The sequence below is a fragment of the Narcine bancroftii genome, chromosome 1 (genome assembly GCF_036971445.1).
Source record: "Narcine bancroftii isolate sNarBan1 chromosome 1, sNarBan1.hap1, whole genome shotgun sequence".
Taxonomy (NCBI): domain Eukaryota; kingdom Metazoa; phylum Chordata; class Chondrichthyes; order Torpediniformes; family Narcinidae; genus Narcine; species Narcine bancroftii.
Window position 1 is genome coordinate 482353846 of NC_091469.1, and position 15363 is coordinate 482369208.

At 40.4% G+C, this 15363-nt stretch overlaps 1 protein-coding gene across 2 annotated transcripts in view; it reads left to right on the forward strand.

Moving 5' to 3' along the window:
• ccdc13 (coiled-coil domain containing 13) overlaps positions 1-15363 on the forward strand; it is a 108805-nt gene that overhangs the window by 53829 nt on the left and 39613 nt on the right. For both annotated transcript variants that reach the window (XM_069914904.1, XM_069914905.1), the window contains exons 6-9: positions 4016-4120; positions 7925-8095; positions 14001-14177; positions 14775-14960. In XM_069914904.1, coding sequence (XP_069771005.1) covers positions 4016-4120; positions 7925-8095; positions 14001-14177; positions 14775-14960 — 639 coding nt within the window. The remainder of the gene's footprint in view (positions 1-4015; positions 4121-7924; positions 8096-14000; positions 14178-14774; positions 14961-15363) is intronic.

The window sequence follows — 15363 nt, forward strand, 5'->3', positions numbered from 1 at the left end:
CCCATCTCCTCTGGCTTCTCACAGAGATTACCCCCCTCATTGGTTGAGAGTTGATAGGCAAAGGTTTAGGAGTAACATGAGGGGGAAGTTCTTTACTCAGAGAATGGAATGGGCTTCCAGGAAAGGTGGTGGAGATAGGGTCAATTTTGTCATTTAAGAAAGAGTTGGAAAAGTATATGGATGGGAGGGAGGGTGGAGGGATATGGGCAGAGTGCTGGTAAGTGGGATTAGAGGAGGGTACTTGGATCAGTGCGGACTAGAAGGGCCAAATTGGCCTGTTTCCGTGCTGTAATTGTTATATGGTTATCTTCAAGGGGTCCAATTTCATCCCTCACTATTCTTTTACTTTTAATGTACCTATAGAAACCTTTTGGATTTATTTTTATTTTTCCTGCCAAAGTAGCTTCATATCTCTTTTTAGCTGTTCTAATTTCCTTCTTAAGATTTTTTTTACACTCCTTATATTCCTCAAGCAGTTCATCCATTCCCTGCTGTTTATACCTGTTGTCCACATCCCTCTTCCTCTGAACCAAGTTCCCAATATCTTTTAAAAACCAAGGCTCCCTAGTTTCTAACCTTTCCTTTATAAATGCCTTGAATTTCCTTGCAGCATAACTCTCCATTTTTCTCAGTTCAGTGTACTATCTAATAGTTTTTTAAATATCCTATTGTAGTTGCCACCATTATCGCTGCTGGCAGTGCAGTCCATACACCATGGCTATTTTTTTTAAATTTAAATAAATTTTAAAATCACAAAAGAAACTACAATTATTTTGTAATATTACAAATATGTGATATCTATATATAGAGAGAAAAAAAGAACCCCTCTATTATACCCCTCCCCCAGCCCCTACAAAGAGAAAAACAATAAAGAAATATATGTAAATATGTAAAGGACAAGGGTCCCTCAACAGAAGTACTCCATACTACAAGGGAATGTCAGAGTTTCATTTACATATTTATACCATGACTGTAAATATGGGGTCCATATTTTACAAAATATATGATGTTTATCTCTTAAATTATAGTACAATCCAATTATCTGAAATCAGATTCTCCAAAATTCTCAGTTTTCTGAAATTTTTAAAACTTTTCAGATAAACGAGGATATCGAAACAAATCAGAAATCCTCACTTATCCAAAATTTTTTCAGAGTTGAACTGACTGGGGGAATCTGGCTCCCAGCAGCAGTAACAGCGGACCTTGGGCTCCCAGCAACAGCAGCAGGGACCTCAAGTTCCAAGGTAGGAGTGGGGGCCTCAGTGGGAAAATGGTGGCCAGCATTTTTTTGGTGAGAATTAAATGGTATTTTAATGCTTAATAAGCCTTCCCTTGTTCTTTATGGTTGTTTACGCACCGTTGCAAGTGATTTGCTGTTGCTACTTGGATGTTTTTAAAAAATGACCAGTTCTCTGAAAAAAACTTTATTCAAAATAGGCCCGGTCATGACCATTTCAGATAATCGGAGTTGTACTGTATAAATAATTTATTCATGCCATCTCTCCAGTCCCAAATCTATATCTGACTTCCAAGTTATTGCAATACATTTTCTAGTTATTGCAAAAGCAATTTTAACAAATTTCACTTGGAACATGCTCAAATTTTAATTTAAGTTTAATGCCCTTAATATCATCCAGTAAAAACAACATTGGGCCCTGAGGGAATTTAACTCCAATTATTCTTTCTAATAAATTATCAATTTCCAACCAAAAAAATTTAATCTTAGGACACTGTCAAGTAGAATGCAAAAAAGTACCAATTTCCTGACTACATCTAAAACATAAATCAGAAAAACTATAGTTCAATTCATTTAACTTCTGTGTTTTCAAATATAGCTGATGAATAACATTTTATTGTAGTAACATATACCTCACATTGATTGTATTTTTCATATTTTCTCTACATAATTCAATCCAGTTGCATTAATTTATTTGTTTATCAAATCTTTTTCCCATCTTTCTCTTGATTCATGTACCCCCATTTTACAATCTTTCTTTTGTAACAATGTGTTGTGACAAAATATGTTGTGTTTTATATTGTATTTTGATATGATTTTGGGAGATAAAGTGTGGCAGGTTTTTTTTTAGTATATGTCACATACAAAAACTTCAAAGCAGATCTCGTTTAAAACACTGGAGCTCTGATCAAACCAGACAGGCCGGCTCGGAAGGCATTTGCAAAAGCTTTGGGGAGTGCCCAAGGACTTCACTAATGGATTGTTGTTTTGAAAAGCAACAGATGAAAGAACTCAGAGGATTAGGTTCGGAGCTGCAGTCTGTCTAAGTGGAGGTTGCTGTTCTTGGAGGGTCAGGTGGTTTTGCAAGCAGAGAGAGAAAAAAAACAGGCTTTTCTCTGAGAGAAAGAGAGAATTCAGTTCTGCAGTTCTACAGTCAGCAGCAGCAGCTGGTACTGGAACAGGACAAGCTGGCAAGCTTGTGGAAAAACCCCATTTTGAAGACGGGTTGTGAGTGCTTGATCAAAGCCTTTGTGGTCCATACAAGAGGAGAGGACTGGTTGCCTAATGTTTCACTTGAAATAAGAGAAACCAAAAGGAAATCTGTGGTGACCTGAAAGAAAGAGGTTATCATCTGGAAAACCCTGATGGGACAAGTTTCTTCAGCAAGACACTGACGTGGCTGATTAAAAGGGATCCGTTTGTGTCCAGGAACAACAAATCTCTCTCTGAAAACTGACAGGAACTTTCCTGAGCAGTAACCATTTACCTTTCAAGCACCAAAGCCTGGTGAAATGTTAAATTCTGTGCACAGTATAAGAATTGCCTTGCAACCAGGGAACTTGGTGGAATGAGAAGTGAGATTGGCCTGTGAATTAAAGAACTTTTCTGAGCTTGCACACACATTACAGACAAGTGCGCTTAGAATTAAAAGTGGGTTAAGTTAGGTTAGTTAATTTAATAGTAATAAGTTAAAGTTAGATCCTGTCTTCCTGTTTAAAGATAATTAAAAGCAACTTTTGTTTAAGTAACAATTTTTCTTGGTGAATATCTACTGCTGCTGGGTTTTGGGGTCCTGGGCTCGTAACAGTGTACATTAATGAAATAATTTTTTTTGTATCTCCATTACACAATAATAACTCTACCTCTGTCTTTAATGGCAATATCAGATCACGACCAAAATTTTCATGCAAAAAGTTCAAAACCTGGTAATAATAGAACCTTGTATTTTCAGATGCCTGGAATTTTTCTTTCATTCTGTCAAAAGTAATAAATTTCCTTGCTTCAAAACAATCTTCTATCATTTTAATCCCCTGATATTTCCAAATGTTTAGAAATTGGATTCCCATGGAAAATGAAATAGATCTATTTTAGAATTACGGTGTTCTTCTAGACATTTAACCTCCTCTTCCAATTTGTTAATCAACCCTATTCCAAAGATCAATTAAATGTTTCACTATTGGAGTTTCTCTATTCATTATTAACAATCATGAATTGCATTTATAAATAAAGTCTTATGGATTTGCTTCTATTTTATCAAGTTCTATATTCACCCAAGCAGGAATTTTATCTAAATCATGCGTTACACTAATAAATCACAAGTGGGCTGCTTTATAATAATTCATAAAATTAGGGAGCTGCAAACCCCTAGTTCGTAATTCCATGTTAATTTTTCCAAAGAAACCCTTGCCATTTTCCCTTTCTACAAAAATCTCCTAACAGAAGTATTTAATTCTTTAAAAATATGTTTGGGGAATCGAAATTGGAAACACCCACCACTCTTGTGAAAAATTTACCTTTTACCTCATCTCCTGTACTTGCTACCAAGGCCGTTAAAACTATACCCCCTCATGTTAACTATTTTGGCCTTGGGGAAAAAGTCTCTGGCCATTGACACAATCAATCCCTCTCATCATCCTGTACACCTCTATCAGGTTACCCCTCATCCTCTGTCACTCCAAGGAGAAAAGGCCAAGTTCATTCAACCTATCCTCATCAGGCATGCTCTCCAATCCAGGCAACATCCTTGTAAATCTAAATTCATTTTGATTTTTTTTCCAGGTTTTAGTGAATGAAGTGGGTGATGAAGTGAACATACAACATCTGCTGAATAACAAGGGCTCATGGCGTGGTCGAGCCCAGCAGATACTCACCCTGCAGAAGAAGGTAAGGAGTCCAGGTCAGGACTTGGGAAGATTGTTCCCTTGCCTTGTCAGTAATGCCTTCTTCTGAACTGTCCTTCCTGTGTCATATTTGATGGTCTGCTTTCTGACTCTTTGGGTTTGATATCCTAGTTAGAATCAGTTTCAATAAGCTGACTTGTTGAATGAAAAATCTTGCTTTTGGGTGGTGGGTCATCAACATCTTATTGACAGCCCTTCGGGATGGGTGATAAAGACTACAGATTGTAGTGTAGGATGACTGTGATTGGCTGAGAGTGTAGCCACACCTACTGGCAGGTCTTAAAGGATTGCTCCTAGCCAGACCAGGTCATTCTGGACTCGTTGACCTACTTGTGATATGCTCTAGTCTTTTAGTTAATAAAAGCTTTGGTTTGGATCAACAAGACTTTGATTCTTTCGACGCGCTCTACACCATGTTTGCATGGGTTTTCCCTGGGGGCTCCAGTTTCATTCCACTGTTCAAAATGTACCAGGGGGTGTAAATTAGGCAACACAGACTTGTGGGCCAAAATGGCCTGTTACTGTGCTGTCTGTCTAACTTTTTAAAAAAATCTAATTTAATCCTATGGACACCAAGCTCTCATGGCTTCAACCTCAGCGACTTTGTTGGGCTAGGCAATCTGATTAGTAACACGGACAATAATCTAGTCATTGTATTAGGTTAAGTGAACAAAGAGAAGCTGGAGAGACTCAGCGAGTCAGACAATGTCCATGGATAGAAATGGTCAGTCAGTATTTCGGGTTGGGACCCTTTATGAAGACTAAAGTAGGAAGTAGGTTAATAAAGAGGGAGAAAAGGAGGAAGGGTTGGGGACTGGCCAAGACAGGGTACTGGACAGAAGAAGGTGTGAGACGTGGAGAGACAGATAAGATGAGGGAGTATGAGATTCAAATTACAGACAGGTTACTTCAGTACTTGTGGCTGAATTCTGGGCTGCGCCCTCTTCCAGGCTCTTGATGCAACTTTTGCTTCAGGCAAGTTCAAGTTTATCGTCACGTGCACTGAGATATAGTGGAAAGTTTGTGATAATTTTTCTGATACTATTAGCAGATAACAAATCCTCTGGGCTCCAGTTTCTTTCAGTCCCTATCTTGAACCACTCATAGTTTGATCCAACTGATTGTCTTACTTGGTCATTTCGGCAGCCATTGATGTGGAAATAAAACACAAATAGGTCAGACTAAATAGGAATGGCAGGTTTTCAAGTTCGTTTATTATCATCTGACTCACCCACTGAGAGTCTGTCACCTGATAACCTGATCACTGCTAGACCGTATGGCCTCTCCTCTGGGTAGCTGGTCCACATACTGTGACAGGAATCCTTCTTGGACACACCTGACAAATTCTTCCCCATCTATACCTCTTGCAGGAAGGAAGTACCAGTCAATATTTTGGAAACTGAAGTTTCCCATAACAACCCTGTTATTTCTGCATCATTGAAAAATCTGCCTACTTATCTGCTCCTTGGTGACCGAGAGCTATTCAGTGGTGTATGGACTACTCCTAATAGACTGATAGCTCCCTTCCTGTTTTTGACTTCCTCCAGAGTGCCCTCCCTTTCTCCAGCTGTGATACTATTCCTGGTTAGTGATACTACTCCTCCCTCACGTCTTTTACCTCCCTTCTTATCATTTTTAAAACATCTAAACTCTGGTACCTGCATCAGCTAATTCTGTCCTTGTGTCAGCCAATTCTCTGTAATGGCCCCAACATCATAATTCCATGTACTGATCCATGCTCTAAGTTCATCTCCCTTAGTCTTAATACTTCTTGCACTGAAGTAAACACATTCCAGTCTTTCCACTGACTACATTTATGTTGCCTCCACTGTCTGTCCTTCCTCACAATCTCACTGCACATTGCATCAACCTTTCCACATCTGCTCTGTTCTCTGCCCCATCATTGTGGTTCCTCCCCCTCCCCCTCCCCCCACCAAATTAGTTTAACTCCCCCCCCCCCCCCCAACAGCTCTAGCAAATGCCTCCACCAGTTCAGGTGTTACCTATCCTTTTTGTACAGATCGTACCTTCCCCAGAAGAGATCCAAATGATCCAGAAACCTGAAACCCTGCCCTTGACACCATTATGCACCTATGCTTTAATCTGCCATATCATCCTATTCTTACCCTCACTGGCACATGGCACAGGCAGCAATCCTGAGATTACTATTTTGAGGTCCTGTCTTTTAGCTCCCTGTATTCTCTCTTCAGGACCTCGTCCTTTTTTTCCTATCTATGTTATTATATCAATAAGTACGGAACGACAACTTCTGGTTGCTCACCCTCTCTTTTCATGCCGATGTCCCTGACCCTGGCACCTGGAAGGCAACAAACCATCCAGGTTTCTCTTTCGTGTCCATAGAATTTCCTGTCTGTCTCTCTAACTATTGAATCCCTTGTCACTACTGTTCTTCTTTTCTTCCTCCCCTTCTGAGCCCATGGACAAGATTCAGTGCCAGAAACCTGGTCACTGCAGCTTTTCCCTGGTACATTATTTCCCTTCCCCCAACAGTATCTAAAGTGGGATACTTATTATTAAGGAGAACTGCCATAGGGGTATCCTGCACTTCCTGTCTGCTTGCTTTTGCTTTCCCTCTCCTGACAATCACCCAGCTACTTGCCTCTTTCAGGTTCTGAATGACTGCCTCACTGTAGCTCGTAGCTATGAATCCCTCATTCTCCCATGCCAATTGAAGACCATCAAGCTGCAGCTCCAGTTCCCCAACATGGTGCACTTCATGCTGATGTAGCTATCAGGGAGATGGCAAGAGTCCCAGAATTCCCACAGCTCCACTGACCCTGTTGCCATTCTAAATATTCTACTAGGCATGAATAGAATACATAATAATGACTCTTAATCATAAATAATAATGTCTTAGCTTAGTCTCTGCCTCTTCTCACTGAAGCCTCTTGGGCTAATTCACCACTCGATCTTTGTCCCATTCACATAGAAGATGCTCCCACTCCACTTATACCTCTCAACTTCATTAACAGTCCCATTCTCACACACTCCCCCTCCAACTCCCATTTGGTGGAAATGAAATTTACCAGTATAATACTCATCTTAAACACTCTTGGTCCAACTCCTGTTTGCTGGAAAAGGTGATAAAATTAATATAAATATTTTGGAATAATTTATTCATTTATAGGACACCGTTCATCAATCTCACAGCCTATAGGAAGAAGCTATTTCCCAGCCTGGCAGTCATGATTCTGATGCTTCTGATGGTAGTAAGTCAAAGATACTGTGTGATGGTAGGGTGTCCTCAATAGTTCTTTGAGCCCTATTTAAGCAACATTCTTGGTGAATGTGATCAGTAATAGACACCAAAACCCCAGTGATCTCGGTCGATTTGATGATCCTCTGTATTGACTTGCAGTCCAATATTTTACAGTGACCATCCCACACAATGATGCAGCCGTGTGCTCCTGTAAAATGTTGTCAAGATGGGGGCCAGTAGCCTTGCCCTCCTCAACCTCTTTACGAAGAGTAGGTACTGCTGCTTCCCTTAAGAACAGGATGGATTTCCATGGCAATGCACTAGTTTATGGTCAGCATCTTTTTTTTCGGATTAACTACCAAAACTTCCGCAGATGCTGGGATTATAATTGAATGTCTCTGAATCTTTACTCCAGACCTGTGGATTACCAGTTCAGTAATAAGACCATCGTGCTCTGTTCCTTGATCTATCAATGCTACAAAGAAACCATGGTGTTTTTACAAATGATTAAAAATAGTGACAACATTACCTAATTATTACTATCAAATAACTTTTCTGTTTAAGTAGATTCGAGATTTGGAAAGTCAAATAGGGTTAAGTACCCAGAAGGAACAATCATCTAAGAACAGTATTGAAGAAGAAATGCTGGGTGTTTCGGAGTTCCGGCATCGTTCGAACCAGGAAAAAAATGTGGCGTACATTCGGGCAATGGAGAAAGAAAGGAAGGAAGCTTTGGAAGTAAGAACATCTTAAATTCAATAATAATATCAGGAAGTTTGATGTTCTGCTTTTCATGGTTAGTCCTTTTCCACTTCAGCATGGTCAGTTTTTCAAACGGGAGAAAGTACCTCTCCGATATAGCAGTCAGCAAATTATTAAAGATAGGTGGCGAGTTCACATATATTTTTGAATAGGGTGAAATATTGTGATTTGAGTGTTGATTTCAACGTAATGAAGAAAAGAAATGCAAGATCAATGGGAAGAATTAAATGTTGAGGCAAAGATTAAAATAAGTTTGGGAACAAGGAAGATAATACTTCTCCATGGCTGTTTGATGATCATTGAATGAACCTGAAAATTGCCCTTCAAGTTGTGAAGTATTCTGACATGGAAATATATTTCTTTCATGGCTTCTAAATTTTGAAATTCCTATCCAACGCTCCATGAGATAACCTACACTGGAGGCTAGTTAATGATGTGACTTAATTTAAGAAAGGTTGCAAGGTCAAGCCCGGGAACTATAGACCTGTGAGTTTGACATCAGGACTGGGTAAGCTAATGGAGGGCATTTGACAGGTCAGGATTTGGAAAGGCCATGACTAATTAGGGATAATCAGCATCGTACATGGGAAATTGTGTCTCCCAAATTTGACTGAGTTTTTTGAAGAGATAACCAGGAAGACTGATGAGGGCTGAAGCAATAGCTGTCAATGTAGACTTCAGCAATTCTTTTGACAAAGGAAGGCTGGTCTGGAAGGTTATATTATATTGGATCCTGGGTAGTTAGCCAATTGGATTCAGAAATAGCTTGGTGATAGGATGGTGGTAAAGAACTGATTTTCAGATTGGACACCTGTGACATGGTGAGCCTCAGGGATCAATTCTGGCTCCACTTGTTCGTTATTTATATTAATGAATGGCTGAGAATGTAGGTGGTATAGAACATTACACCACAATACAGGACAATGTTGTGCCAACCTATTATTAACCTACTCCACCTAAAATAATCCACTATTTTACTTACATCCATATGCCTATCTAAGAGCTTTTTAAATCTCCCTGGTGAACATGGAAGCAAAGTATTAATTTAGCAGCTCCCCTATCTCCAAGCACGTTTCCTCTTTTTACTCTAATCAGTCCTAAGCGCACTCTAGTCATCCTTCTGTTCTTCATGTATGTGCAGAACACCTTTCCAAAACCTGACTACTTATCTGCTTATCAATGGCTTGGAGGCCATTTGGCAGCCTGTTCAATGCTCCCAATAGAGTGATTGGTCCCTTCTTGTTTCTAAGTTCCACCCACAATGACTCAGTGGACAAGCCCTCCACTAAGTCCGCCCTTTCTGCAGCTGTGATACTATCTGATTAGCAAAGCCACACCTCTCCCCTCTCTTTTTATTTCCTCTTCTACCCTTTTAACTAATAGATTTGCAGAAGGCACAAAAATTGGTGGTATAGTGAACAGAGGAGAAGATTGGCTAAAGCTACAAGATTATCCTGATGAACTGGGAAATTGGGCCAAGGAATGGCAGAAGAGGTTTAACTTAGCTAATTACAGCATTTTGATAAGAACATAGAATAGTATGACACAATGAAGGCCTTTTGGCCTATGATGTTGTGCCAAACAATGGAACCCTCATTCAAACACTTCTCCACCGCACAACCCATAACCCTCTACTTTTCTTACATCCATGTTCCTATCTAAAAGTCTTTTTAATGTCCCTATTGTACCAGCCTCCACCACTATCCCCAGGAACACACCACTCTCTATGTAAAAACCTACCTCTGACGTCTCCCATAAATTTTCCTCCATTCACCTTGAACAGATGTCCTTTGGTATTGGTCATTGGCATGGTGGAAAAAAGTAATCTTTCTTCCTCTGTAAGCCTAAAAAGGCAGAACATAAACAGCACCTGGTAGGAGAGTGCTGCAGGACAGTGAGACCAAAGGGTACAGGTACATAGTTGCCTAAATGTGGCTGCATCTCGACAGGGTGTTGAAGATAGTGCTGGCAGGCTTGCCTTTATTGGTCATGGCACTAAGTACAAGATTAAACCTATACAGATTAAAGAAGAGGAAATGCTTGCTGTCTTAAAGCAAATAAGGGTGGATAAATCCTCAGGGCCTGACAAGATATTCCCTCAGTCCTTGAGGGAGGCTAGTGCAGAAATTTCAGGGGCTCTGGCAGAAATATATAAAATGTCTTTACCCATGGGTGTGGTGTCAGAAGATTGGAGGATAGCTTGTGTGGTTCTGTTGTTTAAAAAGACTCCAAAAGTAACCCTGGAGATTATAGGCTAGTGAGCCTGATGTCAGTAGTAGGTAAATTAATGGTAGGTTACAATTATTAGATATACAATTATTTGGATTGCAAGGGGCTGATTAAGGATAGTCAACATGGCTTTGTGGATGGTAGATAGTGTTTAACTAATCTTATAGAGTTTTTCTTGGTGGTTACCAGGAACGTTGGTGAAGGAAAGGCTGTGGATGCTGTCTACATGGACTTTAGTAAGGCCTTTGACATGGTCCCACCTGGGAGGTTAGTCAGGAAGGTTTAGATGCTAGGAATTCATGGTGAAGAAGTGATCTGGATTCAACAATGGCTAGAATGGAGAAACTAGTGAATAATAGTGGGTGATTGCTTCTCAGACTGGAGGCCTGTGACTAGTGGTGTGTCTCAGGGATTGGTGCTGGGACCATTATTGTTTGGCATCTATATCAATAATAATGTGGTAAATTGGATCAGTAAGTTTGCAAATAACGCTAAGATTGGAGGCATTGTGGTTATTGAAAAAGGTTTTCAAAGCTTGTAGAGGGATCTAGAGCAGCTGGAAAATGGGATAAAAAATGGCAGATGGAATTTAATGCAGACAGGTGCAAGGTGTTGTATTTTGGAAGGGCAAACCAAGAAAGGACATGTATGGTAAATGGTAGGACATTGAGGAGTGTGGTTAGGGTTAGGGGGATCTGGGAATACAGATACATAATTTCCTGAAAGTAGCATCACAGGTGGTGGATAGGGTTGTAAAGAGAGCTTTTGGCATATTGGCCTTCATAAATCAAAGTGTTGAGTATGGGAGCTGGATGTTATGGTAAAGTTGTATATAAAATTGGTGAGGCCAAATTAGGAGTATTGTGTGTAGATTTGGTCATCTAACTAAAGGAAAGATATCAATAAGACAGAAAGAGTGCAGAGAAGATTTACTTGGATGTTGCCCAAACTTCAGGGACTGAGTTACTTGGAAAGGTTAACAGGTTTGACTTTATTCTCTGGAGCATAGTAGAATGAGGGGAGATTTGATAAAGGTATTTAACATGATGAGGGGTCAGGCAGAGTAAATGTAGTTGGGCTTTTTTCCACTGAAGGTAGGTGAATTACAAACCAGAGAATGTGATAAGGGTGAAAGGGGAAAATTTTAGGGAGAACATGAGGGGAACTTTTTCTCACAGAGAGTGGTGGGAGTGTGAAAATTGCTGTCAGCTGAAGAGGTTCAATTTTAACATTTAAGAAGAATTTGGACAGGTACATGGATGGGAGAGGTATGGAGGGTTATGGACTGGGTGCAGGACAGTGGGACTAGACCAAAAAATGGTTTGGCACAGACTAGAACAGCCAAAGGGGCTCTATGCTGACATGTTCTATGGAGTTGGGATGTCATGTTATTAGCTGTACAAGACATTAGTGAGGCCACATTTGGAGTGTTGTGTGCAGTTCTGGTTGCACATGTGTAGGAAGAATGAAATTGAGCTGAAAAGGGTGTAAAACAGATTTACGAGGACGTTACCAGGACCAGAGGGCTTGAGTTAGCAGAACCTGGACTGTTTTCGTTGGAACAAATGAGCCTGAGTGGTGAGGTGATAGGGGTATATAAAATCATGCGGGACATAGATAAGGTGACATTTCCGTGGGGTTGGGCAGTCTAAAACTAGAGGACATAGCTTTGAGGTGAGAGGGGAACCATTTAAAAGGAACCCGAGGGGCAACTTTGTGTGGAGAAATCTGCCAGAGGAAGCTATAGAGGTGGGGACAATAAGGACATTTGGACAAGTACATGGACAAATAAGAGGAAAATGGGCCAAATGCAAGCAAATGGTCTAGCTCTGATAGGCACCTTAGTCAGCATGGGTGAATTGGGCGGAAAGGATTTGGTTCATGCTGTATAGTTCAATGAAGCAAGGTTGACAGAGCTAGGGCTTTTCAGTTTGGACTGATGAAGGATGAAAGGTGATGTAATTATGAGGGGCTTAGATAGGGTGGACAGCCAGCTTTATTTACGTGGGGTCACAATAGCAAATACCAGAGGACAGACATCTGTTTAAGGTGAATAGAGGAAAGTTAAGGGGAGTTTTTTTTAAATTTTGTTTTACAGTATGGTGGGTGCCTGGGCAATAATGGTGGTGAAGGGTGTAGAATGGGATATTTGAAAGATGCTTAGAGAGGCACATGGATGTTGGAAAAATAGAGGGTTATGTGTATAAGGTGAGGAAAATTAGGTTGTTGTGGTTTCCATGGTTTGGCAAAGCATCATGGACTGAAGGGCCTATACTGTGCTGTAATGTTCTAGGTTCTGTTTTCTATGGATGACTTTCTGGTGGATTTGAAATTGGTGCATCGTTGTAGGCAGTGCACAATTTTTGAGTGGTGGTGTCTTCACTGAGTCAATTGAGAACAATAACATAACATAATAACATAACAATTACAGCACGGAAACAGGCCATTAGGCCCTTCTAGTCCACACCGAACCAAACACCCCTTTCTAGTCCCACCTCCCTGCACAATGCCCATAACCCTCCATCTTCTTCTCATCCATATACCTGTCCAACCTTTTCTTAAATAATACAATTGACTCCGCCGCCACTATTTCTCCCGGAAGATCATTCCACACGGCTACCATTCTCTGAGTAAAGAAGTTCCCCCTCATGTTACCTCTAAACCTCTGCCCCTTAATTCTTAACTCATGTCCTCTTGTTTTAATCTTTCCTCCTCTTAACGGAAATAGTCTATCCACATCCACTCTGTCTATCCCTTTCATAATCTTAAATACTTCTATCAAATCCCCTCTCAACCTTCTACGCTCCAAAGAATAAAGACCTAATCTGTCCAATCTCTCCCTATACTCTAGATGCTTAAACCCAGGTAACATTCTGGTAAACCTTCGCTGCACTCTCTCCACTCTGTTTATATCCTTCCTATAATTAGGCGACCAGAACTGCACACAGAACTCCAAATTAGGCCGCACCAACGTCTTATACAATCTCAACATCACCTCCCAACTCCTATATTCCATGCAATGATTGATAAAGGCCAGCATACTAAAAGCCTTCTTCACCACCCTATTCACGTGAGTTTCTACCTTCAGGGAACGATGTACCGTCACTCCTAAATCTTTCTGCTCTTCTGTATTCCTCAATGCTCTCCCATTTACCACATATGTCCTATTCTGATTCTTCTTACCAAAATGAAGCACCTCACACTTATCAGCATTAAATTCCATCTGCCATTTTTCAGCCCACTTTTCTAAGCAGCCCAAATCCCTCTGCAATCCTTGAAAACCTTCTTCATTATCCACTATTCCACCTATCTTAGTATCGTCTGCATATTTACTAATCCAATTCACCACCCCATCATCTAGATCATTAATGTATATAACGAACAACAATGGGCCCAATACAGATCCTTGAGGCACACCACTGGTCACCGGCCTCCAACCTGACAGACAATTATCCACTACCGCTCTCTGGCCTCTCCCTTTCAGCCAATGTTCAATCCATTTGACTATCTTAAAATTTATACCTAAAGACTGCACCTTCCTAACTAACCTTCCATGTGATCAACTGATCAACTGTATAGCAGTAAAGCCTATTGTACCTATTTAATTGCAAGTTATGTAAAATATACAAGCTCGGCTTATGTATTTGTGTAGAAAATGACTGGTGACTTTGAGAAACTGAAAAAAGATCACGAAGACCTCAAGAGCAAATTTGATGGATCCAAAGCAAGAAACAAGGTTCTGTCCACTGAGCTGAAAGGCTTAAAGAGTCAAGTGGTAACACTTCTTGAGAAAGGGAAGCACGATGATGAACTTGTCGATGCATTGCTGGTGAGAAATCACATTCATTTAAAATGAAAAGAAGTGGGAAATGTTTCAGAAAAGTTTCTTGAATGCTGATGTTTTGGTGCAAAGCAAAAATGGAAAAAGCTGGAGATAGGAGATCAGAGAGTGCTTGGGGGTAAAAATAGAACTGGATTGGTGTTATTTGATTCGAATGAATGAAACTGGCAGTTTTCTTATTAATTTTTTAAACATTTAGAGCCTGTGCTGCACAAATACACCAATTAACCTAGAACCCCTATATGCTTTGGAGGGATTGAGAAAACTGGAGCACCCGAAAGAAACCCATGCAAACACGGAGTGGGGGGGCAGAACACACGCAAGAAGACAATTTCAGATTTGAACTCAGGTTACTAGTGTTGTGATAGAATTGCTCTCTCTTGTGCCCTTGTTACCGTTGCATCAAGTCAGCACCACATCAAAAGTGTGGAAATTCCCCTCTCCTCTCACCGTTCCCACATGTATTATTCTCAATGGGGAGAGCGGGATACAATCAACCCTTTCATCTTCATTAGCTAAAGATAAAGAGAACAACCCTTTCACTCGTTGGCATTCAGACCTCCTCAAAAACATAATCTCTTACAGAAACAGCAGAAGCAAATGCAGGAAATTCTAGCTCGTGTGAATGAACAGGAATCAAAAAATAAGCAAGATGTGAACAGTGAAGCCCAGAAGCAGGACTTCAAGATTGGAGAGCTGAAACAGATGATAATTGAGCGAGAAGCCAAGGTGAAAGATCTTGAGGAAGAGATCAGGCAGCTACTTCTCAAGGTATGGAAAACGTTCTTGCTCATCAATGTTGTTTCTTCAGTCCAAGTTCCTATATGCAACCCAGCCCTGGTGAGTGACTTGAAGTAAGATTGCAGTCTTCTAGCATTTGATGCATTTTAAATCCACATATTACGTATAGTGTCTAATTGGAACATGGGGATGGTAACTGATTTTGGCAAAAGATGTCTTTTCCATTCAGAGTCCATGGATTAGGCTCCATTATCAAACTTGAATCAACTCCTTATTTGAATGCATCATGCAAATAGCATCGGTGGTGATGGTGCTATAATGACCAGTGACCAGATTAGATTTTGTTGAATTTCAGATCATTGATTGACAGTACAATTAGTGTAACGGTTAGTGTAATATTATTATAGCACCACAGACCAGTTTTGTTATCCAC